Genomic DNA, 27,517 nt, shown 5'->3' on the forward strand with positions numbered 1-27,517 from the left:
AGTTGGGAGGGGCCGGCGCCACGGCTCACTAGGCTAATCCTCCACCTTGCGGCACTAGCACACCGGGTTCTAGTCCCGGTCGGGGCGCTGGATTCTGTCCCGGTTGCCCCTCTTCCAGGCCAGCTCTCTGCTGTGGCCAGGGAGTGCAGTGGAGGATGGCCCGAGTCCTTGGGCCCTGCACCCCATGGGAGACCAGGATAAGTACCTGGCTCCTGGCTCCTGCCATCGGATCAGCGCGGTGCGCTGGCTGCAGCGCGCCAGCCGCGGTGGCCATTGGAGGGTGAACCAACGGCAGAGGAAGACCTTTCTCTCTGTCTCTCTCTCTCACTGTCCACACTCTGCCTGTCAAAAAAAAAAAAAAAAAGTTGGGAGGGACATACATGGAGAGAAAGATAAGAAAATAAGAAGTAGTCATGAGTTGCAGTACTCAGAATGAACAGGGAAGAATTTGGCAGATGAACACACTGTGAGAGGCTCAAGGTCTTCTACGCTAATTCCTGTTATTTGAAGAAGTCAGTTCCTTGTAGTTGTAGGACCAAAACCCCATTTCCTCACTGGCTATAAATGTGGATGACCACTTTCATCTTCTAGAGGGTACTCTCAGATCACTGCCTCATGGCCCCTCCATCCCCATGATGCAGACCTCACATGAAATCCTTCCAGTTCAAATCTCTGCTTCTTCTTCTGCCTCTAGCTGGAGAAAACCGTTCTGTTAGATGATTCATGTAATCATGCTAGGCCCACCCAGATAATGTCCCTGTCTTAAATTCAATTGATTAATAAACTTAATTATATTTGAAGAAAAACTACTCTTGGAATGGAACATTAGATAATCCTAAGAATGATATCCTTGTGACAGAGGTCCTGGGGCCATTTTAAAATCCTGTCTACCACATGTCCCATGAATAACAGGACATATAATTCCATGTTTGCTGGAGATCTGAGAAGCACAGAGGTTAAGGAAGAAAGGCAGAGCTTGGACACTAGAGCCCTGGTTATGGTAGTGAGCAGAGTGGCATATCCTGTGAGGAAAGTCCATTCCCCCCTTTGAGAACCAGGGAGAGAGACCCCTTTCCATCACCTAACAGTGACAATGAAGCTGAACTACCTTAATGCCTCATCTAACTCATGCATGACCTGAAACTAAATGTACCTCCGATTCTTTCTTTGATAGAGAAACGGCATTCCTGAGGAAAACTGAAAGTAACAAAAAGTATTCTATACTGATAATAATTCAGGCAAATTTCTGACAATTCGTCAGGAGCTGGAGCCTATCTAAATTTATAAGAACAGCAGTCTTTCATGATATTTTAAAAGAAAACACAGTTTTATTATTTTAATATTATGCAATAACTTGTGCTATGACAACTGTTTTGCAGAGCAAAGATTCTTAGGGAACATGATTTTATGACTACATAAAAATTTTGGATATATCTGGATACCATTTTCTCAAAAATAGGTGCTTCTGAAGTTTTGGAAATCAGTTTTTTGACTCAGAGAATAAATGATTCCTTGTGCAATCATATTTTTGCTATTAATTAAGAGATCTTTTCCTTTATAGATAGCTCAGAGGAAAGCACTGCAAATTGCCCATTTATGGAATTTCATGTTTACTCAACAAATACTGAGATGGTATTAAGTCTAGAGACTTATGAAGATATCTAAAAATCCCATAATGGTTTAATTATTTAGTGTGGTGGTAACTGCATATACAAGCAGACTATGCAGTGGTACGGGCAAGAAAAATACACCACATCAGAGAATAGAGAAGTAAAATAGGAAGGAGCAACCAGGCAGGCTTCTTGGAGAATGTCGCTCCCCCTCTTCGTGGAGGAGCAACACAGGACCCTGCGCTGTTCTTTCGTCTGCTCGGCCCTCCCCGGGTTTGCTGCTGGTTCTTCCCGGGTTGGCTACTATCCCTTCCACCTCCGTGGAAGGGCAGTTCCCCCTGGCCGCATTCCCCACTTCCGCAGGGGAGCGGCACACCGCCGGCCGGCTCTTCTCGGGGGCTGCACAGGTGTTCCCTTAGATGTTCCCCATAGATGTTCCTGGTGCATGCCGTCTCTCTCCTCCTTTATAGTCCTCCTCCGCCAATCCTAACTCGGCTGCCCACACGCCGAGCACGCTGCTCTCCTCCAATCAGGAGCAAGTCCTACAGTTTATTAGTTGAACTGGAGGCAGCTGTGCGGAAGCTGTTTACTTCTCTCCCAGCGCCACATTGTGGGAGAGCAGATGCACAGAACAAGTCCCAATTCCAGTAACAGTCTAGTCCGGTTTGCTCCCCACAGAGAAGGCAGTATTTGCAGCTGGATAGTCAGTCACTGAATCCAGAGTTCATGCTCTAATGTCAGAGGCTTTGTTTGACCCGGTCTTCGCCTCACCCTTCAGACGCACCCAATCACCCTGAACACTCAGTCTTTTCCTGTCTCAGAAGCTTTGCCCCTCCTGTTCACTCTACAGCATGTTCCTCCACATTTCTCATCCAACCCAATTATTTTCAACCTTCAGCTCTCAGCTTAAATTCTGCAGCACTTCAGAAAAAGTTCACGAAAGGTGGAATTAAAAATAAGCTCATTTCAGTGCAAAAAAAATGAAATCCATGCCTAGTTTATTTTGTAATACACATCTTCCATGAACTTTCTGAAGACCTTTCATATCAACCTTCAGAAAGACTTTCATTCACTGCCCTGTCTGTACAAATCCCTCTTTCCTTTTTCCTGTCTCCCTGTCACCCACCAAATTAATTTTTGGGGAAAAATTATATTTATTGACTTACAGGGAAAAATTGTTCTTATTATCTTCATTCTACACATGAAACAGCAGAAACTCATAAAGGCTAGGTCACTTCACCAACATTACACAGCCAGAGCTGCTGGAATTTGAACCTGAGGTTGCATGACTCCACAATCCATAATTTTAACCACTATGTTCTGACATTTCTGCATATTATGAAATGTATAGGTATTCATGAGTTCTTAATCAGGGCCATATGGGATACTGGGGTCTGTAATCTGCTTTTGATCCTTAACATCATATGGTAAACTTCCCATGGCATTTTTCATTTCTGGATAGCAGTAACTGCTTCTATCACAGATCTAGTCTGATCCAGGTATCCTGCATGGCAGCTCCTGTTCACAACAACTCTTTTAGGTTGTTCCCATAATCATCCCCATCTTATAGAGAGATGAAAGTGAGACCCAGCATGGAAAGCCAATACACTGTGGAAAAATATGTCCTACATGAAGGATCTGTGTGAATGAGACCCTAGTGGAAAGAAGTGGCCATCAAAGAAGGATGTACTTTTCTCTGAAAGGAGGAGAGAACTTCTACTTTGCTTATGGCTTTATCTAAATATTGATGGAGATTGTGTACTCAAAGGCTTCCATAGCCTAGGCAGCTTATGTCAAGAGCCTCGGGTGGGGGTGGTCACTGACATCCTACATGAGAGTGATAATTGTTAGATTAACAACAGGAGTCACTGTGCACTAACTTCCCATGCATCACCTCTGTCCTTAACGAATTGTACTTTGAGTGTTAACTATAAAACTTGTTCAGTTTTTAGCTGCGTGTGTGTGTGCATGTGCAAATTGTTGAAATCTTTACTTAGCATAGAGTTGGTCTTCTGTGTAGAAAGTTAACTGAAAATGAATCTTAATGGAGAATGGGACTAGGAAGTGGAGAGGGAGGAGGAGGAGGGGTGGGAGTCTGGGGAGTCTGGGTATGGTGGGAAGAATCATTATATTCCTAAAGCTGTAATTATGAAATTTGTACTCATTAAATAAAACATTTATTTAGGAAATAAAGAAAAAAAAAGAAAGTGGGGCCCAGAAATATGAAAAAACTTTCCGCAAATCACAGAAATAATAAATGGCAGGGATTGGAGTAGGAGTTCCATCCAACTTCTGACATCCCACTTTGTAATTCTCCTTACTGCCTTAGAAATAGCTGAATGAGAGGAAGAGAGACCGCTCCCTGCCTCTGAGAGATTGAAAGATGTCCCTGTGTCTCAGCTTGGGATGTGTCAAAGAGAAATGCAGAGTGAGCAGGGGCCTGAGTATGGTGAAAATGTACCTGCGAAAGGGAGATTTTCAATGGGTTATTTCAGGTAAAATAACTCCCGTTCATGTGTGCCTTATGCTAGTGTGAAGAAAGCATTAATTCAAGCACAATCTCTTATTGTATCTCCTGTTTGCTGATGGATTGAGGTCTATTTTAAAAACAACAAAAACAACCCGTACTTAAATATGTTCCTAATCCTGAGGACTTCAACTGTCAGACATTTTGGGCCCCAGATGATAACCCAGGCCCACACTTCTCCCATTGAGGCAGGGACCTAGGTCTTGGGAGCTGGTCTTGCCTCTGAAAGTCAGCTGAGGAATCCACAGGTGGCAGGCACTCTGGGGAGGGCTCCAGATGCTGAGAAACCATATGTTATGGTGTTGTGGGCCATCCAGCAGATGGCTATAAAAAGAGAGTGGCTTCTAAGAACTTAAATCCAAAAATGTATGCGGGAGGAAGTCTCATTTTTAACCTTAGCATGTCACTGAATAGTCTTCTGTGTGTAGGAAGTCCGGATATATGGTGTTTGGCACCTGGGAAGGTAAACCCTAAGAGATGTGCCCAGGGCACATTCACACTCCCCTGCAGCATGGTTGAGATCACACCATTAGCATCAGGTGGATCTGTGTTGATACTGAAACTCCATTACTAGTTTCTTGACCTTACTTTAATTATTTCATCACTTTGAACCTGTGTCCTCATTTATCACAAGACAGTATGCCTACCTGGCCTGAAGAAGCAATGAGGATTAGAAAACCGAATACTGGAGCAGGAGTTGTGGCATTGCAAGTTAAGCCACCACTTGAGATGTCTGCATGTCATAGTGAAGAGCAGGGATGGAATCATACTTCTGCTTTTCATCCCGCTTCCTGCTGATGTACACCTGGGAGGCAGCAGATGATGGCTCAAGTGTTTGGGTCCTTATCACCCACGTGGGAGAGAGACTCAGTTGGAGTTCCAGGCTCCTGGCTTCACCCTAAACCAGCCCTGGCTGTTGTGGGGATTTGGATAACTAACCAGCAAATAGAACATTGTGCTCACTCGCTCGCTCGCTCTCTGCCTTTCAAATAAATACAAATAATCTACACAAACTTTAAATAAAACAAAAAAGAAAAATGAGTAACAAGTATCTTCTGCCGTGTCCAGCTCAAAGCCAGGACTCAGAGAATGGTGGCTGCTCATGTGGTTAATAAATGTTGCACATTCTTGTCCTCTCTCTGCACCATAGCACAGGCTGATTGCTACAGAAAACACTTTCTTTCTATCAGAATGCTCAAAACCAATCTACACTCCATAGGCAGTTAAATGACACCTCTTCCATGAAACTTTTCCAGATTTTTCTCAAGAGGGTGTGGCCTTTCCTACCACTGCTCTTCCTAAGCATTTCATCAGTGATACCTGTGCTGCTCACTGCAGCACGAGCATCATTGCTGCCTTTGTGTGCCACATCTCTTTTATTAAGTTGATTTCCTTGAGAAGATACCACTTAGGTATTTTCCATCATGCCTTAGTGCGTATCTGTAATCGTTCATCTATGCAGTTCATGTTCCCTGCGCACCTACTATGTATTAGGAGCTGTGCATGATGCTGTAGGTACACAGTTGGATGACATTGTTTAGACCCCTGCTTTTGCTGAATTTACACATTAGTGGAGGGATACAGGTAATAAATAGAAAACTCAATGCATATGTAACTACTTAAAGATCACTGAGACTATGACAAGAGCTATGAAAAAAGGAAACAACATGAGAAAGAGATGGTGGTTGAGGCAACAATACTTAGAGAGGGCCAGGTGAGGAGGGGATATTTACATGCAAGCCTGAAGGACAGAAGGAGGCTGGTCTGAAACAATATCAGAGGAGGGAATTTCAGGCACAGGTAACAATAATTGCAGGAAATAATCACCAGGAAATGAATCTGCAAACAATCAGTGATCTTGAAAGAAAAGCTCCAGCCCCACACAGGAGCCACAACCCTGACCCACACCTTTGTTCCAGTCTCATGAGACCCTGCGCAGGGTCTCCAAGCACCCCAACCCAGGTAGGTTCTGAACTTGGAGACCGATGAGGCTGTGGCACAACAGTGGAGGGAAAGATGGTACAGCTGAGGAAGGATGAAGGCTGGGCCACGGAGTGTCTCGTAGGCCTTGGTAGAACATTTGCTCTTCATTTTCTGAGTGTGGCAGATTTTAAGTGAGGTGCGGAACAACATGATCCTATTTGAAGTTTTAAAAGTGCCATCTGGCTGTTATGTGGACAGAGCTTGTACCAGGACAAGAGAAGAAGCAAGGAAATGTGGTCCAAGGGTCAAGCATCTAGAGTGGCACCTGTGATGCTGGGGGAGAATGATTACATTTGGTGTACTGTTAACTGGGAGATGGGAAAGAGGCAAGTCAGAAATGGCTTAGTGGTGACTGCTTTGAATGGCAGGGTAGACAGTCAAGAATGAAGACGATGGAGAGGGACACATTTGGTTGTATTTATTTGGGGCTTTGGGATGGGCATTCATTGAGAATTTTCTTTTGGATATTTCAAGTTTAAGGTATCAAAAAGACAGTTATAGATAGGCATTTGGAGAACATAAGAGGAGATGGAAACTGGAGACTTAACTTTGGGAGTTACTAGCATCTGTGTGTAAGACATAGGACTGAATGCCCTCTAGGACAGACTGCAGAGAGATATGGGAGGAGGGCTGAGGCTGAGCTCTGGGCACAGCAACAGTTCAAGGACAAGCTGGAAGAAGGAATTGGCAAAGGAGGCTAAGGACAACCAACTTAAGAGGCAGGAGAAGACCAGGAATAGTAGAGGCACACCTAGAAACTAAGAGGAGGGTTTCTAGAGTCATCATCATCTCCATCACCATCACAACAGGTGACATCTTGATCCATCTTCTGTGTTGTATGTGATACGACTCACTGATTTCTCACAAGAAGTGAGTGGAGTTCATTATCCCTCTTTATTGGGTATGGAAACTGAGGCTTATGGTGGAGAGAAAGAATGAAGGGAAGAAGGGTCTACATCCATTCCTTTGCAAATTATACCCACACTATACTCCAATACTCTACCTAAGTGGGGAAAAAAAATGGCAACAAAATACCATTTCTCTTTGAAACACTGGCCCTGCAGATGGGCTAAAACAGCATACCAGCTTACAAAGTACTGGAGTCTGTTTTCAACTCCAGTTTCCCACCCCTGGAACTCACCACCGGAGTCCAGGGTCCCGCCCAGCTGGAGTGCTGGAACACAGTGACCAGCAGCTGGGCAATTAGAGTGACTCACTCCAGCTCTGTCAGGGAAGTGCTGAGTGATTTGTAGCTGGTGACAAATAGGATGATTTGCCTCCCAGATGCAGCATCTCGGATGAAGTGGCCTCATCAGTGGAATTGTTGCATTTGGCCAGAGCTAATTACCCCGGTCCAGGAGCCCTGATGCCTGATACCAAGTGAGGCTCTCTGAACGTAGCTTAGCCCAGTAATTACCCAAGATGGACTTTTTCTCCCAGTAATTTAGAGGCAGGCCATCTGAGCCTATGCCTTCATGCCTCTGTTTCCATTACTTTTTAAAAATAGCCATTTGAAGCAGAGGACAAAGAGAAAGAGGTTGCACTCCAGTGACCTCTTGAGCTCAGTTGGATGAAGGCACACAGTCTCAGCTGGGTGAAGGCACACAGGAAGTGTCCCTTCTCTCCCCTTCCTCTTGGGGAGGACAGGACGTGCTTTAGAAACAAAAAAAAATGTCCATGCTCTACTCCTTGTCAGAGATGTCCTAGAGAGGAAGTGGCTAGGATCAAAAGCAGGCTGGTTTTTTTGTTTTTTTGTTTTTTTGTTTTTTTTTTTTGTTTTTTTTTTTGTTTTTTTTTTTTTTGACAGGCAGAGTTAGACAGTGAGAGAGAGAGAGAAAGAGACAGAGAGAAAGGTCTTCCTTCCATTGGTTCACCCCCCAAATGGCTGCCACGGCCAGCGCGCTGTGCCGATCTGAAGCCATGAGCCAGGTACTTCCTCCTGGTCTCCCATGCAGGTGCAAGGCCCAAGGACCTGGGCCATCCTCCACTGCATTCCCAGGCCACAACAGAGAGCTGGACTGGAAGAGGAGCAACCGAGACAGAACTGGCGCCCCAACCGGGACTATAACTTGGAATACCGGCGCCACAGGCGGAGGATTAGCCTAGTGAGCCGCGGCGCCGGCCAGAAGCAGACTTATTTAATAATGTTCCACTCCCCATACAGACCCCAAGTGTCTGCTCTCATGATGGCCTGTTACCATGGAGGATCTGTGCCCTCTACCCCTCCACCTCTTCCATTTTAATCCCTGTCTCCTGAGCCTTCTCCCAACCCTGCACCTATTCTGTTGGTGATCCTACTCATACTTCAAATCTTGGCCGGCGCCACGGCTCACTAGGCTAATCCTCTAGCTGTGGCACAGACACCCCAGATTCTAGTCCCAGTCGGGGCACCGGATTCTGTTCCGGTTGCTCCTCTTCCAGTCCAGCTCTCTGCTGTGGCCAGGGAGTGCAGTGGAGGATGGCCCAAGTACTTGGGCCCTGCACCCCATGGGTGACCAGGAGAAGCACCTGGCTCCTGGCTTCGGATCAGTGCGATGCGCCAGCCGCAGCGCACCAGCCGCAGCGACCATTGAGGGGTGAACCAACAGAAAAAGGAAGACCTTTCTCTCTCTCTCTCTCTCTCACTGTCCACTCTGCCTGTCAAAAGAAAAAAAAATCTTAGCATGGTGTCTCCTCCCCCACTAACTTTCTCTGCCCTCTACCAGGACAGTATTTAGCAAATCCATCTGTGTCCCCTTGCTATTACTTTCTTACTTTTCACATAATTAAGACAGTATACTATTTATTGTCTGATATTCGTATAAGATAGTGATGATGGCTTAAATGGGAGCTCACTGCAAGCAGCCTTCAAAACCTTCACAGCAACTGCATCTTGTGAAAAAACTGCACATATTCAAAAACTTTCTGCACCAAAATAAGCTTATTAGTTAGTTCCATTTCCCACCAACTTTTTGAAGTGCCATCATATGTGTTAGTTACTGTGCTAAGCAATTTACAGAGAAGCCAGGCTGTGTGATCACAAAGCACATGTTTCAGTCACTAGGCTGCACTGCCTTCCCAGCTCTCCATCAGACTCTGCTCAGGAAAGGGAAAGACCATGATGTATTCACTTTATCTGCACAACAACCAACAGGGCTTGCAATTAAAGAAATTCTTGCAAAATAAATGAAAAAATAGTATGGTACTGAAAGTCTTAAGATTTCTGTCTCCTGGTTTCTCCAGTCACATACGAACCTACATACTGCTGTAAAGAGATTGTACAGGTGTCATTAAAGTCCCAAGTTACTTTAAGACACAGACATTACAACTGGGCCTGGACCACTCAAGCGAACCCTTTAAAAGCAGAGAGTTATCTCTGGGTAGTGGAAATCCCAGAGATTCCAATAGAGGGATCTGGCACACATCACAGACTCGGAGATAGAGAGGGTCAGGCAGGGAGGAATGCAGGCAGTCTCCAGAGGCTGACAGCAGTCCTGGCTGAGACTCAGCAAGAAAATAGTGACCCTGGTCCTAATAACCACCAAGAAATGTGTCTGCAAACAACCAGAAAGAAAAGCTCCAGCCCCACACAGCAGCCACACCCTGGCCAACACCTTGGTTCCAGCCTCACTGAGAGCCTAAGCAGAGACTCCACCCACCCCAATCCAGCATTCTGGCCTAGAGAACTATGAGATAATATATACGTGTTGTTAGGAGCTGCTCAGTTTGTGGCCATTTGTTATACAGCAATAGGAAACAGGTACAAGCACATTTCCAATTCTGTGGAGGTGTGGGTGGTCAGACTGCTGGCCAATGTTCCACGGAGCTTTAAAGAAGTCAGCATTGGCTGAGGCTACACCATGGAAGAGTCATGGGTTGGGGAAGTCCGGACCCATTGCATCACCCAGACTCAGGAATAGAATGTGGTGAGGGTGGTGGTGTTCCCCAGTGGCTAGAGTGCTGAATAAGAAATATGAAATTCTGGTTTCTACTCCTATTGCTTCCCTGTGTGACTGTGAGCAAGTCATTCAAGTCTCAGAGCCTCAGTTCTTTCATCTGTAAGATGGAGAGATTCATGTACCTCCCATCCATTTCATGAGACTGTACATGAGGTTAAAATAATGAGTCCAATGGGCCATGAAGTTGTGGTCAATTCTGGAGAAACATGGGTAGTCCAGGGGGCTTTAGGAAAAGCAAAAGTAATAAAACCCAGGTGACAAGGCAGATCTCCAAGGCCCTTGGGTCACTGCTGTTCTTTTATTAACTAAGAAAAAGGGTGCTTTTCCCAATGGCTCCCTGGAAGAATCATTATCATCATAAAAATAATGCCTTGGGTTTCAATAGCACTTTTCAAAGTGCTTTCCCCTGTACCACTTTAAGTCTAGCTGCCTGAATCAGTTAAAGGGAAAAAATAAAGACTAGAAGTCTTTCTTGCACTGAAAGTTTTGCTTTCTCATCATGAAGCAGGGAAGTCTCACCCATCATAACAGAGCAGGAAGATGGGGATCCAACTGGGCAGGTGAGTTCGCAAGGTTACGAGACTGGTCAGTGAAAGGACCAAGTGGCTCTTGTTCCTAGGCCTGGCCTCTAACGGCTCCAGAAAGCATAGTACCCTTGGATAAAGCCAGGTCCCCTGTACCATGACTGAACTAAAGGTGAGGAGTGTAGGCTCACACTCAAGTTTCTGTCTTATGGACCAGAGCAAATGAAGCATCTGAATTGTGTCACATTTTTCAATAACCTCTTCCTCCAACTCTCTAGTTACTCCACGATGACACTTATGGGCTGTTAAGCAGCTAGACTGCTTCTCCAGTACCTTCATTAAGTAGGTGGGGATGTGGTCAGTAATGTGCTGGGTAAGCTACTTGCAATACCCAGCAGATAAATATTAATTAAGAGAGAACAGCAAGAAGGAACCTGAGGCCTGGAACTTTCTTGGGAAGCCTTTGAGCTTTACAAAATAATATTCAACTTGGGATGTCTTAGCTGGATCTGTCAATTCACTAATGTAGGACAAAGAGGCAGCCTCCCTGAACACTTGGTTTGATGCCACGATTCCAGACACCCCAGATCATAAGCAGCATGGATTCTCCTGGTCCTGACAAGTCGTTCCAGTCTCTAGAACCTGAGCAAATGGAGCCACCAAGTTAGAAGACAAGCAATATTCTTTATTGAGGGCCCACTCAGTGCCAGGGGCCAGAAATACAACACTGCATAAAAGAGGTAAAAGGTTCCTTTACTCTCATAGAACCGAGGGTCTAAGGGAACACAGACAGTCAAACAATCAAACAGATATCAGGTTTCAACTGCCCAGAGAGCTATATGGTGCCCTATTCTTACATTTGAATGTTGAAAGTGCAGTGATTAGGATGGGGTCTGCAGGATGAGCAGGCATTGATGCATCAGTGGAAAGAGCAGCCTGTGATAAGGGTAGGAGTCTTTTGAACATGAGGGATCAAAAACCAGCATGACCAGAGGATGGAGAGTGTGTGATTGGATGGCATTGCAAGAGTGAGTCAGGGGCCAGATCACATAGGGCCTCAAGGGTCACCAAAGAGTTTGAATTTTGTTCCAAGAGTTAAGAAGAATGCTTTGATGGGTTTTAAGCAGGAAAGCAACATGATACAATTAATGATTTTCAAAAGATCACTCAGGGTACCTTGTGAGGAAGCTATTAAGCCAGGGAGCGAGGGAACAGGGGGCCGAACAGTGGCAAGAAGTCCAGTTCAGATACTACTGTGGTCATCCAAACTTGGGAAAGGAGTTGCAGCATCAAACGACCTTGACACTTGTGTCTGCCACCTCCTAAAGTTATCTGAAAACTAGGAGATGTTCATTCTAACTGTGTGTTCACCTCGAGCTGTTGGGGGAATGATTTAGCCTCTACATATCTATTTTTCTCAAATTCTTAATGGAAGCTATGTATCCTGGTCTACCTATTTATGATTTCAAATCATAGAATCTCAGAGATTGGAAGAGTATGAGAGGCCATAGCTATGCCCTGGCACCACATGATGCTTAATGCCTCCTCTTGTGCCTTAGAGTTTTATCTCTAGCACTAGGCACCCTGAGAGGAGAAGACTAGATACCAAGTACAATGTCTCTCTACATGGATCACCACTTGAATTTTCAGAAATAGGAAATTCCTCTCACTTCCAGGATAGCCACCTCAATGCTGCACCACCCTACCCACCAAAAATATCTTCCTCATGTTTAGTTAGTGTTTGTTTTCCTAGAACTTTGGCCATTTGCTCCTAATTCAGGTCACATGGTATGAGTCTCATGCCAACACTCTAGTGAATCTGTCTCTGCAAGCCTTCTCTTGTTAAATGTTCTTTCTTCCTATAGCTGTTCATAGCCATGCTCCATTCTCCTGGTCTCAACACCTTGAACAATTTCCCCTCTCTTATTTTTTCTGTTAATATGAAGCATCTGAGAGCATTTTTTTCCACATAACAAGCAATAACAAATATCTGTTGGATTTCCTGGAGTGAGCATTGTTTGCCAACAATGAAAAGTAATCTCCAAGAAACTGAGACAAAGGGAAGTGCAAATGATGGTAGGAATAACCCAGAAAGGGTCAAAAGGATTTTTAAAGCAGTATAAAACAATAGAGTGACCAGCAGGCCTGGCTACTCCAGCAGATTCACGGTGTGGTTTGAGACTCATGAGTTCCTTTACTTGTAAAACTCATGGATTGGATTGGTGCTCTCTCCAGTTGCTAAATCTTAGACCTCAGCTAAGCACTGTCACTTTTTGAAGGCTCTGAGCTTGAAGCTGTCAGAGCACGTATTAGAAAACGCTTAAAGAGACAGTAGCTCCAGGATGACACTTTCTTAGTAAATTGAGTGGGCTGGAAAGAGAAATGGAATGCAAATAACTTTATCACTGTACGATTCTGTATGGTTTGATGCCATATCTGTCTACCACATAAAATCACCCCACATAACATCCAAATCACCTGTAGTATCTTTGGGACGCCTGTGACTTGGAAAACTCCAGCCAAATCAGAGAGCTCACAATGGGATCCTCAGCTGGCCATTATTTTCTTCATTGTTTTGGGCATAAGAGTAGAGATATAGGACAATAAGAAGTTCAAGGCTAAGTTTCTCACCTCATGTATGATTATTATCCTTGTCATTTTTATATATTTATTTCAGTCCAATTCTCTTTCTCTGTGATGGGGGAAGTTGGGTGGAGTAGAACTCTACCTTTGCCCAAGGGGGACATTACCCATAGTGGATAGAGTATGGTTGTTTTCATTCTATTTTCAATTATCTCTTTGTTTTAGTCCATCATTATTGCCAAGAGGGCAATAATCAAACAGTGGTCTGAGCAATATTTCTGAGCCAATTATATGTATCATGTGTGTAAATGCAATTGTGTTCATCTATGTATGCGCAAACATTTGGTGTACATGAAACTGCATAAACAAGGATTTTTTTAACTGTTTGTGATTTCCATGGCTAAATGCTGACATATCTGTGTCTTTGTTGGCATGTTCCTCGATGTATATGCACGTGTAAAATGAGTGTCAATACATGCCTGTGGGCTTTATCACTGCTGAGGGGCAGCAACCCCAGATCCTTCTCTGTGATAGGAATGTAATGTGGAAATGTGGAATCTCTCTGACATTTGAATTCTCACATCTTGCAGAAAGAAGAGAAGGGTGCAATAGGGTTTGACAGCCTCGCTAAAGGGCTCAGGCTGGCTCGCAGGCCCTCCCCGTAGCTATCCGCAATCACTGTCAGTGCTCCTGATGCCTCCTCTCTTTGCCTACAGGTCTCTGTCTGGCCGCATCGTCGGTGGCGTCTGGTGGTTCTTCACCTTGATCATCATCTCCTCCTACACAGCCAACCTGGCTGCCTTCCTCACCGTGGAGAGAATGGTATCTCCCATTGAGAGTGCAGAGGACTTAGCCAAGCAGACAGAAATTGCTTATGGGACGCTGGAAGCAGGATCTACTAAGGAGTTCTTCAGGGTACGGACATCCCTTGTCCCAAGGCACTTTCACAAAAAGGAACCACTACTGTCATTAAAATGCCATTCTCATTAAAAATCATGGTATCAGAGGGAGCCAAGGCAGCTGCTTAACTGAGGGCAAATCAGAGAGACTCAGATCATTCCTCAGCTTTCTATAGGCCCCTAAGAAATCTTCATGTCCATATTTTTGAAAGCTTGAAACTTAAACCTGCATTGATTTAGACCCCTTGCCTATACCATTCTATACTAACTCTCTGGGGGCTACAAAGAGCAACCAATAAAATTCTTCCCCTGCCCCACAAAAACTTTGCCGTCTACTTAGCACCCATTAGAATCAGCTTAGAAACAAGACTTAAATTTTATATTCCTGGTTCGCCTTCCTATCTCAGAGTAGGAGTTCAGTGGATGTTTCTAGACTTGATGAATAAGAAGACAGTATACGGGGAAAAAGAAACTGGGATAGGTAATTTATTAAATAGTGTCAGGAGGAAGAGAAAATGTGGGCTGCAAGTAGAGAGGTATCTTCTGGATTAGAGGCAGAGAGCAAAGAATTCAGGAACATAGGCCTCAAGGTCAGCTAGACAAAGGACCAGAAGTTGATGCCATCCTTCACTTGTCTTTGCACTTAGCCTTTCTGACATCATTTTCATTCATCTATAAAATGAGGAGAATGATGTCCACCTCAAAGAGTCTTCAGGAGATTAAAAGCGATAAGGTATCTAAAACATGCATACAGGAGGAAACAGGGAACAGAAGCTCCACTTCCCATAAAGCCATTAAGTCTTGGAGGATGTGCAGGCATTTGCAAGCCATGGTGAAGACAGGGTAGGGACTGAAGCCACACAAGGTGGACCTGAATACATTACTAGATATCACAAAACCAGCTCAGACCTGGCCATACCCCAGGATAAAGGATGGAAGCCCAGAAGCAGTAAAACCAGACTTTGTTCATCCTGGGAGTTGAACAAACATCCTGAGAGTGGAATTATCATATACTGATAAAAATAATAAATAATCATGGACACTCACTGTGTTTATTCACCTTATATGAATATAAATATGAACGAGGGGCTGTACTAAGTATATCCCACATGATATCAGTTCGTCCTACATGCTATCTCTGCTAATTCTCTCATTTAGAGATGACATAGAAATTGTCCAATCTGTAGATGAAGCCCAGATAAATGAAAGTCGTCACCTAAAGTGTCATAGCTAATAAGTAGCAGAAGCAGCACAGAGAGCAATACTGCCTCAGTGAGGAGAGTGGGGATCCCACACAGACCCATCCAGGTAATCACTGCAGCTGGATGGAGCAAGCCCCAGGCTCTGATATAACGTGAACAAACACAGGTCTTAAGATTAAGAACAGGCCGGCACTATGGCTCACTAGGCTAATCCTCCACCTGAGGCACCGGCACTCTGGGTTCTAGTCCCAGTTGGGGTGCTGGATTCTGTCCCAGTTGTTCCTCTTCCAGTCCAGCTCTCTGCTATGGCCCAGGAGTGCAGTGGAGGATGGCCCAAGTGCTTGGGCCCTGTACCCGCATGGGAGACCAGGAGGAAGCACCTGGCTCCTGGCTTCGGATCGGTGCAGCGCACCGGCCGTGGCAACCATTTGGGGGGTGAACCAATGGAAGAAGACCTTTCTTTCTGTCACTCTCTCTCATTGTCTATCTCTGCCTGTCAAAAAAAATAAGATTAAGAACAAAATTTTAATCCACCTCCAAGGCCCACATTATCAACTTGCAACATATCAGACAGAGAAGGTCACTTGGTCAGAGCCTATCATTTTGAAGAGAGGCATGACTTGGGTAAGCTCACCCAGTCCATTAGTAAAAAACCCACTTGTAATCTCATTATGATGGTCTGATGCCTTTATCCTGAAACCAAAGTGTGACAGCGGTGCCTGATGCTTGTCCGAGACCCAATCTATTTCCCAACCCCTGCTGGTGCAGTTAAGGAACTACTCAGTTTGCATCACAAGGCTCTCCAGACACAGTCTACACAGCATGTCCTAGGCCCCAAAGTATTTTCATACCCGTGGTCCTCTTTCTGTTTCACCTGTGACCTAAGGCACAAAAGAGATTGTGGTGTTCACTTTGTATATAAGAAATTGAGATTCAGAGAGTTCATAATGCAAGTGTCAGCCATGGGAACCAAATCCAAGTCTCCTTGTTCCAACTCAGGTATTCTTTTTTTTTTTTAACTTTTATTTAATGAATATAGATTTCCAAAGTACAGCTTATGGATTACATTGGCTCCCCCCCCCAACCCATGACTTCCCTCCCACCCGCAACCCTCCCCTTTCCCGCTCTCTCTCCCCTTCCATTCATATCAAGATTCATTTTCAATTTTCTATATATACAGAAGATCAGTTTAGTATACATTAAGTAAAGATTTCAACAGTTTGCACCCACATAGAAACACAAAGTGAAAAATACTGTTTGAGTACTCGTTATAGCATTAAATCTCAATGTACAGCACATTAAGGACAGAGATCCTACATGAGGAGTAAGTGCACAGTGACTCCTGTTGTTGACTTTACAAATTGACACTCCTGTTTATGGCATCAGTAATCTCCCTATGCTCCAGTCATGAGTTTCCAAGGCTATGGAAGCCTTTTGCCAATTCAGGCATTATTGCCACTGAACTACACTGTCTCATGTGATGGTATCATTAGTAAATGTGTTTTTAAAAGATCAGTAAGTTTGACATATGGGTCTGGGTACAAATCTAGTCTAACCCTACCATTTTATAGTTGGGAAAGCTTAGGCTTGGAGAAGCAAATGTTCCTGCCCTAGCCAATAAGAGGCATGATGGGCCTTAAGACTTCAAAGTTGCTTTTTAACAGCTGTGTCAATTGACTTATTGGTGCCTCTTGTCCACATAAGCACAAAGTTAGAAAGCTGGAAACAAAGTAGTATGCTTTCTTCTGCACCCTAAGCAGAGATCCCTTAGTGGCAGCAAATGGGCTGTGGTCCATGTGCTAATTTTGATTAATTCTTTAGTCACTGCCTAAAGCTCTGCATTGAGAAAGATTGTGAGGTCACATTAAGCCCTGTGTGAAATAAGTCCTTGAATGATAGCCATGTCTCCTGCATACATAAAGAAGGGCAACCAGTCCCAAGGAAGACATTCATTGGACAGCCCTACCATCAAATAAAACCTGAAAAAGGGGGACACTTTTAGAATGCCTTCCTCCTGTAAAATTCTTCCTTGCACTAGGCTATACATTTTATCTATGTTCTCATGTAATCTCCATGACAACACTGTGCAGTGGACACTGCTATCACCATTGGCAGAAGAGGAACCCTGATGCTCAGGAAGGTTAGGTTACTCGCCCAAAGCCCTCCAGCTAGGAATTCAGGGGTACAGAGCACACAACAAGCGAAGCAGCTGGTGGTGCTGGAAAGGTACAGGGTGCTATAAGAAGCCGAGGGTTTCCCTCCTGCCTCTGCCACTTACAAGCTGCATGACACTAGACAGTCCACTACCACACTGTGGGCTTTGTTTTCTTTCCCTGTAAGAGGAGAATGCTGCTAAAATGTGTCTCAATGTGTCTCACGAGTCCTTCTGCCTCTGTGACTCTGGACTCGAGAATGAGTGCACTGGGACTGGGTGGAAGGCAGCCCCACCCTCACAAGGCAGAAGGAAGGACTAATGAGACAAGAGTTCTGCTGTCCCAGTCTGAAAATCTGGCTTCGGTCCCTATGGCAGCCCAGAGCTTCTTGGCAGCCCCATTCTAGAGTCATTTAATCCTCCATCGACATTTTAATTAAGATGTGTGAAGGACCGTGGGAGCTGCAGATGATAGGACAGATCCAAGAACAAATACCCAGAGTATGCTTCCAATCTCCCTGCCACTCACACTACCTTCGCATTCCTGGAGATTACATGTTCCTGAGAGTCCTCTCCGAGTGTCTGTGAACACAGTCTTTGCACTGGGGACACTGGGCGAGGCCGTGAGGATGTATTAATTTTCTGCATACTGTTGCCCAGAGGGTTCTTCAGCTCTGCCTGTCAGCAGCCGCATTCCTTGCTGTGTCCACCCTGCCAGGTCAAATTGCATCTTGCAATTGCCTGCTGTGTGTTTTGTTAATTTTGTGCCTGGAAGATCATCTGCAAATGCGGTCACAGCTGAATTTATACATCTCCCTGTTTCCTGCGAGAGAATATCCAATACATTGGAGATGCAATGATTGCTTCTCAGTATTTCCTCCCCCAGGCTTGGAATCCACACTCCCTTTTGCTCCCTTCTTTCTCACACTGTCATTGAATGATGTCTCTTTGTTTAAAGAATCAGGTATTTCAAGCTCACAGGGGACTTAAATATTATGTCCAAGCTCCTTATAAATAGGTAAGGAAACTAAAGCTCAAATGGAAGGGATTTTCCCAAAGAGGAAACCGTGAGCTGGAAGCAGAAATAAGAAGAGTGACACTGAGGCTCTGATGCCAGGTCAAAGGTCCTTTCCAAATTCTAAGCCACACTGTGAAACACATGATCCAGTTTATCTAATTTTGGACAGCTGGACAACCCAAACTTAAAACTCACTCTACCAAATGCCTCCCTGCAATTCTCATTAACTATTTCCATTTATTACCCCTTGAGGCTTAATTATCATGAGCCTCAAATACCTTTATAGATCAGTTGTCTTAAATGGCGACTGCCCTCCAATATTTTGCCAACAATTGATGACAACAGGTATCCAGAAGATGAACTTCATGCTTGTGCACAGAGAAAACTTGTACGTTGCATACACAATAATTTTATATTATGCAAATCTGTAATTTACATATTAACCACCAGATTATACTCTTTTAGGTTATATGATTGTAGTAGTAATTGTCTCAGATAAAATGGCCCCTTTATCATGTTCTAACTTGTCTATTTGTAAGACATTTTCAATAGTCAGACTCTAGTATCCCTAAAACATGTCTACCTCTTGGAAAAAGGACACGAAGAGCATTTCAAGGAGAGGAATGACGTATAGTCCAGACAGTGGATCCTGACTGGGGGCCTTCTCCGTGCAGGGTGCTCAGTTAGACTCTGTAAAGGATCAAAAAAAAAAAAAAAAAAAAAAAACAGAAGACATTCCCTGCCCTCAGGTGGCTTCCACCTGCTTGAAACCTACTCAGATAACAGATGATTGCAATCCTAGCAGTCTAGCCTAGATGCTATGAGTGACCCAGACAATGTGTCCTACAGGAATTTCCACCCTCAAAGTACTGTTTCTAGAAGTGAGGGCAACATAGGACAGACAGAGCAGAATCACCTGGTTGGGGAGGGGGGGGGTTGAGGGAAACTCAGAAAATGTATTCCAAGTCCTACCCCAGACCTGCTCATTAGAATTTCTAGATGAAGCAGAGGGAAGCTGACACTATTTAAAAAGATGTATGTTATTTATTTGAAAGGCAGAGTGATACATACACACTGAGAGAGAGAGAGAGAGAGAGAGGACTACCATCTGCTGGTCCACTCCCCAAATGGCTGCAACCACTGGGGGCTAATTCAGGCTGAAGCCAGGATGCTAATAGGTTCTAGCATCATGAACAGTGATTATAAACAGGCAAATTCCTTGGGCCAGCACTGTGGCACACCGGGGTAAACCATTGCCTGGGACGCCTACCCGAGTAGGCAGCAGCGAAGGCTCAAGTTCTTGAGTCCCTGCCACCCACGTGGAAGACATGGACTGAGTTCCCAGCTCCTGACTTTGACCTGGTCCAGTCCTGCTCTCGTGTGCATATGGGAAGTGAACCAGCAAATCGAAGTGCTCTCTCACAAATAAATACAATTTAAAAAAAAATAATGGAAAGAACTGTTGCTCTTGGAGCAAAGGCAGGCTCCAGATACACAGGATTTGCTCTGCTCTGTGAATGAGAAGACTGTGACTGGAGAGAATGAGTATGATAAGCAGTCCAGGCAATGGCCCAAGGGAAAGAAGCTCCAAGGTGAGTTTAGGAGGGAGTACAGAGAGCAGTTTCATTAGATTTGGAGGCTTTAGAAAAGTAAACAGGCAACCAAGTCATCAGCTTTATCAAACAAAATGTACCTTCTGAAGGCAAGGCTTACAGTAGAAGGTGACTGGAACTCAGTAATCCATGATCCGCAAAGCCTTCAGTGTTGCTTTCCAATAATGAAATCAGATTCCACTGATATTTGGCCCTCGACTTCTCCTGGGCAGTATAAATATGGCCTCTCTGAACAGCAGAGAGGCCCTTTAATGTCTTTAAAAGCCAGACAGGGTTCCAGTTTCCTAACACTTCCCACATTTAAGAGCAATATAATTACTCAGAAGTAATTAAAAGATTCTGAACTACTCTGTTCATTCTGTATTTGCAAGATATTTGTACTTTGGAACCTACTGGTACTAATTAGAGTCTCTTATTTTGCAATCACTCATAATTTGTTTCTTCCTGAGCTAATCGGGCTCATGAATGTGTTATCAGGCTACAGTCAGCTCTTCATTAATACGTGTGCCGACCCCAATTCAAACACAACCAGCACTTAATTCTGGCTTTCTTCATGTCCCCTGCCAGAGGTCAAAAATTGCTGTGTTTGAGAAGATGTGGACATACATGAAGTCAGCGGAACCATCCGTTTTTGTACGGACCACAGAGGAGGGAATGATACGAGTGAGGAAATCCAAAGGCAAATACGCCTATCTCCTCGAGTCCACCATGAATGAGTACATTGAGCAGAGGAAACCCTGTGACACTATGAAGGTGGGAGGTAACTTGGATTCCAAAGGCTATGGCATTGCAACACCCAAGGGGTCCGCCCTGAGGTAAGTAGCCAAGACTGGCTTCTTTCGTACTCCCTCTCCCCTCCCTATCTCAGGAATGAAGCTGCTGTGTCTGCTACATGGCCCCAGTGCCACCGCGAGCTGTCAGTTTGGCTCTTCTTCAACACCTGTGGGCCTGGAAGAATCTAGCCACTCAAGATCTTCAGCCCTGAGGTTGGAAATTGACCTGGGGGCCTCAGCTTGCTGTGACTGTCACCACCTGTGTGTTCTTCCTCACATCTCACCTTACCCCTTTAAGTGTGTTAAGCATCAATGAATCTTGTGTTTTTGTCATGTAATCTGTAACACCCCATCCTTTACCAGACACACCTGCATCCAACTAGGCCATGAACAAGGTTCTCCAGCAACCTGGATTCTTGGACAGATGATGGTTTGTAATGTTTGCCTCAGAAGAAACATAAACACCTTGTCCAAATGAAAAAATCAAGTAGTACAAGTCCTAAGACTCTGGCTGTGGAAATGCATATAGCACCTAATGGACAGAACCAAATTAAAGGCAGCACTCATTCTTAACTAGACACTGATTTTTTTTTTTTTTTGGCAAGATACAGCTAGGTCAGTAAAGTGACTTCACTTCTACATAAAGAAGTACTAAAATTTATTCTAAACCACTAAGAAACTAGCTATAGACTTGGAGAAAGGAGACCTAGGTCTAATTTTGCAATTACCATTTATTTTCTAGAAGGTAAGGTATATCACCACCCAATGTTTGGTTTCCTCATCTGCAAAGGGAGGATAATCATCCCAGCCCTTCTTAGAACCAAGGTGGATGTGAGCTCAAATAGGATAATCTATGTAGAAGGTAATTGATGACAATCATAACATCTTAAGTCACTGATCAGATATTATATCAACTACAGAAAGATTAAATCATTTTAAAGAAAGATTAGCACTGCAGGAAGGATAGGAATGATTAATAAAGCTTGAAAAAATATGGAGAGGGGTCTTCATGACATCCACAGCCACCTCTGCTTCTACTTTATTTATTCATTTCAATAACATTGAGCCCCGGTATTTCTCTAGGCACTAAGCTAGCAACTGAAGCTACCCTTTTGAAAAGATAGAGGTAGCCTCATATTGGTCAGCTTTTTGTTATTTTAACTAAAGTATCTGAGATACTTGAGAGAAGCTGCTCAGGAAGGAAATGCTTATTTTTTAATATTCATTTATTTATTTATATGAAGGGGAGAGTCAGAGAGAGAGAGAGACCTTCCATCTACTGATTTACTCCCCAAATGGCCACCATGGCCAGGGCTAGTTCAAGCCAAAGCCAGGAGCCCAGAGCTCCATCCAGGCCTCCTATGTGGGCTACAGGGACCCAAGTTCTTAGGCCACCCTCTGCTGCTTTCCCAGGTGCATCAGCAGGGAGCTGCGTCAGAAGCAAAGTACCTGGAACTCGAAATGCCATTTTGATATGAGATGTGGCGCTGCATGCAGCAGCTTAGCTCACTGTGCCCCAATGCCAGCCTCAAGAAAGATTTACTTTGACTTACAGCTTTGAAATCAAATGACATCATTAGTCTGGGTGTTGTAGAGGCTAGAATTGCTGGATCATGTGCAGAGGAACAATCACACAGTGATCCAGGAAGCAGAGACAAAAGGAATACCTCTTTCTCTATCCTCTATGAGGTATCAGCTTACAAGTCCATAATGATTCAATCATGGGCTCCATCCTAGCCACCTAATCCAATCCAATCACTTCCTAAGGGCCCCACCTTCAGATGCCATAATGGATCAAGTTCTCCACTCTACTCCATCAGTCAATGGCACTAATCCATCATCTGTTAACATAAGACTACATGGGTTTGAAAAGTCAAATCCTGTTCATAACATTTCCTGTCTCTATGGAAATACACTCTTGCAAGGAAAAATACATACCAGGACAGTCCATACAAGGGGATCTAGAGGGCATCTACTTTCAAGAAAGTTGTAAAACAAAATTCTCATGATAAAAACCCTGATATACTGAGTCAGATATAACAGGCAACCAGAAAAGCATAAGCTAATTATTCTGGGATTACCCTAAACAGAAGGAATTGATAAATTATGTGACAATCTATGTGAGCAGGAATAACCATATAATTAATGAAGTAAAAGTAATAAAAGTTTTTTAAAAATCAGACACTATGGCTGGCATTGTGGCATAGCAGATAAAGATACTGTCTACAATGCTGGCATCCATAAGGATGCTGGTTCATGTCCAGGCTTCTCCATTTCTGATCCAGCTCCCTGCTAATGGCCTGGGGAAAAGGGCAGAAGATGGCCCAAGTTCTTGAGCCCCTGCTACATAGGTGGGAGACCTGCAAGAAGCTCCTGGCTTCTGCCTTCAGCCTGGCTCAGTCCCAGCCATTGCCACCATTTGGGAAGTGAAGCAGCAAGTGGAAGATTCTCTCTCTCTCTCTAACTGTGACCTTCAAATAAATAAATAAATCTTTTAAAATAAGATACTATATATATAATTAAAGAAATAAAAATAGTCTCTGACACATTCTCAATGGAGGGTTAAAGAGTAAATTACACAAAGTTGAAGAGAGAACTATTGCACAGTGAAAAACACCAGTAAAAATTCCCCTAGAATATTCTAAAAAGATATTAAGAAGATAGGAAATCTCACAAAGAAGTTAAGGGACATGAAATAGGGAAAAAATAATGCTATGAGTTCTTGTCAGATGGAAACATCTGGAATAGAGGCAATATTTCAAAGAAAACTTCTAGAATTTTTAAAAAACATAAATCCTCAGGTTTGAAAATTCAGTCCCAAGCAGGATAAATAGATGAAAATCAGCAGCTGATTCAAGAGAAACAACAAAACAGTAAAGACAAAGAAAAGATTTCAAATATACCCAGATACCAAAAGGTACAATCAGATCTGCAGAATAGGTGGAGTGTGGCTAGGATGAATTCTCCAAGGATGCTTTATTCAAGCTGAGGTCTGACTGATTACCATGAGTCAAGAAGGCAAAGTGAGGGGAGGGGGAAAAAGAGTAGTGCTGGCTGAGGGGACAGACTACCTGAAGACTTGAAGGCAAGAAAGTACGACACAGATGATGAACTAAAAGCAGTTAAGTGTTCCTAAAACACAGGTAGTGCAGAAGAGAAAAGGTTAAACTTCAGTTGAAGACTGAGGTTGGGAGAGATTTTTAAAGGATTCTATCCTTACTCAAAGAGCACTGGAAACTCATTAGTAAACTTTAAGTAAATGACAATTAGGAAAATAAAGAATCTGGAAGATGGTGGACATAACTGAAAGTGACCTAATAAAAGGACATCAGGTGGCCTGATATTTATCAACCATACAGATCTGCCTAGAAAACTTGAGACCATGTATCAGTTTGGGCAAAGTTCAAAGGGGATCCATATATTTCTTGTCAAGGAACACTTTTAGTCTCAGAAAATCATTACATCACCCGAGATACCCAAAGTATAGAATGTGTTCTTATAGGTCCAGGAACATCAATGATGCTGAAATATTACAACTTACTGAAAGTTTCATGGGTCAAGGACATTACTAATGTAAAATATTGGATATAAAGTTCAGAGTACAAAGCTCAGAGGGGTGATATTGTTTGTCCAGTCACCAGAGTATCTATGTTACCCCATTCCACACACAAGTGTCTAAAACAAGGTGAACACTCAGAGCTGGATATTTGAGTGATATAAACCTAAAATGCAGTACATCTTCCATTCAACTGACTTTCTACTCATCGAGTCAGTGCCTGCATGCCACACACTGTGGTGTGTATATTGCCTCTTAGAATATTTGCAGTATCCCTATGAGGTAATGTTATCCCCATTTTACAAATGAGGAAACAAACATTCAGGGTTCAGTTACCTGACCATGTTAACACAGCTAAGGTCAAACCAAGATTCTAACCCCAGGCAGCCTGACTTGACAGCTGTAACGTACTCTAAAGTGGTGCTGGACTTTTTGGCTGACAGTTCCATTAAAGGCAAGAAACTAGACTTAGGCCAAGTTCAATGTATACCTGCTCATATGAGCTAAATAGTTGCCATCAACTGAAGAACAAAAAACAGTCCAGAGAAGCCACTCACCACACCAAAAACAAAAGATGATGATGGACTTGCACTTTAATGCACTATTCTTTTGAGTAGTAAAACTGCTTTCATGAGTTTTACATGCCCAAAGATTCTTTCTGGGACAAATGCTAAAAATAATGCAACCGTGTATTAAAAACAATCTAATTATTTTTTGCTTACATCAATATAAAGGACATAATTCACTTACTGCTTTTGATAAAGAGTGAAAAGGAACTTATTGCAAATACAGAACACTGGTGTCTGGTCTGCAAGTCAATAATACCCAACTGTAGGCTCCCAGCCCTCCGTCAGTGCTCCCTTCTCTCCAGTGGCAAACTTGCTGACAGCCACAGGGCAATCATGATTCCTGTCTTAAAAGCAGAAGAGAAACACCCACCCCCTCAGATGGCCTTGAGTTTCTGGTCTGGGAATTCCCTCTACCCTCTTGTGGAATTCTAGTTCCCATCTGTATATGACAAGCAGCCATTGTTTAGCTGCCAATGGAGCTCTCCCATAAAACACATTACTGAAGAATGGTTTTAGAAAATGAGTAACCACAGACACACATGTATGCACACATACATACAAAGGGCATATTTCCAACATATCACTACTTCACAAACCCTAAATCGTTCTGTTTCACCGAGACACGGTCAAACACCAGAATCACTGAAAATACCTGAGACATATGTGCCTGCTCCCGAAATCTTAGATCCATGGGTCAGATCCCAGGAGTCTGTTCTGTATGACAGAGGTGAAAGTGAAAAGAAAAATGAAGCAGTCCATGTTTCCTCTGGACCCACTGAAAAGGGACTGATACATACTTAAGATCTGGTACAGGAAATCAATTCTGTTCACAAATTATTTTGAAACATACAAAACAACGTTCTGTAAAAATTGTTCAGCCATTACAAGCCTACAAACTTTGTATGGGTATTTACAGTACAAGGCTACAAACTCTTTACGGGTATTTACAGTACATAAAGGTGCTTCAATATGCTGCAGGTGTTGTTAACAAACTTCTCTTCTGCCCTGTGTAAGGTGGCACTCTTGCAGCCCACTTTTGCAGGTGGATGTTCTCCAGGCTTAATGCCTGTACCTGCATCAGGAAATCACTTTTCTGGCAGTCTCGCTCCAACATTTCCTTTCCACAGACCTCACTGCACCTGTGGGTCATTCGCTCCATTCCAACTTGCCCTAAACAAGCTCCAAGTTTCTCCAAGGCAGATCACCCAGCTCTGCCTCAGAAGATATCTAAGGCCCAAATGTTCCCCTAAACCTTGCCAAGTCTACTTGGCAGAAGCCAGACCATAGTCCCTATAGAGCGTTAAAAGGCTGTGTTCATGACAGAATGGTTTTTTTTTTTCTCTTCTGCTCTGGAAACAAACACTCTGATGAAAGAAGGTAGTTCCATGCTTGATTTTCCATTTGGACAGGTGGTGTTTCTTTGAAACAGATGCTGTTTGTTGGCTGTCAATGCATGATTGGGGTTGGGTGAGGGGGTAAGTTACGTTTCAGAAGCCCTTAGGTTGTAGATAAAGACCTCCACAGCCAATGCCAGTCACTAGGGAAAGGTAATTGGTAAATCTACTAATTATGATCTATTGGCCCTTTTGTTGCCAACTAAATGTATCTGCTAATCTAAACTGAAGTCTCTTTTCCTTATTATTATGAATATTCCCTTCAGTTCAGGATGATGTGTTCAAATTTTCTAAGTAAGTGGGGATGCCCCACATTTTATCAGTCCTAGAAGGAATCCACACCAGACTGGACACAGCTAAAATCGCAGTCAATGATTCTCTTTCACAAACTACCAGCAGCTTAATGGATTTGCTAAGAGTTATACCCTAAACAGGACATTGGTTAAAGTCTGGTCTTTAACTGTGACCATGGTTACATGGAATCTTCTCTGGTCTCTGTGATAATGACATGTTTGACCTCTGTCATGTGTCTTGTCTATGCCGATGTATGGGCCAAGGAGGCAGAAATCCAGTGCAGCTTCATTTTGCAGCTTAACAGATGATGTACGCCCAGATATATTTGAGAACCACTCCCTGTGCTTTCCATTCAGCTTTAGAGACACATTCTTAAAGCACTGGGTGTAACACTGCAGGAAGCTACAGTGAGATATGCAACCTAGCCCCTTAATAATGCGTAATCAAGTCCAGCTCTTCAATGGTGTTATGTAGACACCTATTATTCTACCAGTGCCATAAGAGAGCCAGAAACACTCAAAAGAACGAGATCCATGAATGTGAAGATTCACAAAATGGTAAAACTTCAAATAGGCCTCGCAGAATTAATAATGGAATAGAAAGAGAGTGAGAAGATGCAGAGGTGTGAAAATATGGGGATTGTTTTCAGGAAGAACAAGCGGTCTATTTCACAAGAGACTGTGCTAACTTGTAAGAGTGATTCACCAACCATTATGAACAATCATATACAGTCATACAAAGAAGGATCTCAAATGGGTATGTAGAGGCGACACTGAAGGTCATTGACAGGACACTGAAGGCCATTGATCAGACAGGTTTCCTGAGATTTCCCTGGCAATCTCAGTCAGAGAGAAGAGGAAATAGCTAAGGAGACCATTTCCA

General features: G+C 43.6%; 1 protein-coding gene across 2 annotated transcripts in view; it reads left to right on the forward strand.

Annotated features, from left to right (window-relative positions):
• The window catches only part of GRIA1 (glutamate ionotropic receptor AMPA type subunit 1), a 331,029-nt gene that overhangs the window by 259,101 nt on the left and 44,411 nt on the right, over positions 1 to 27,517 (forward strand). For both annotated transcript variants that reach the window (XM_002710324.6, XM_002710325.6), the window contains exons 12-13: positions 13,882 to 14,080; positions 20,617 to 20,864. In XM_002710324.6, coding sequence (XP_002710370.1) covers positions 13,882 to 14,080; positions 20,617 to 20,864 — 447 coding nt within the window. The remainder of the gene's footprint in view (positions 1 to 13,881; positions 14,081 to 20,616; positions 20,865 to 27,517) is intronic.

Source organism: Oryctolagus cuniculus, chromosome 6 (genome assembly GCF_051225735.1).
Source record: "Oryctolagus cuniculus isolate XC-2025 breed Fujian yellow rabbit chromosome 6, ASM5122573v1, whole genome shotgun sequence".
In the NCBI taxonomy this organism is placed as follows: Eukaryota; Metazoa; Chordata; class Mammalia; order Lagomorpha; family Leporidae; genus Oryctolagus; species Oryctolagus cuniculus.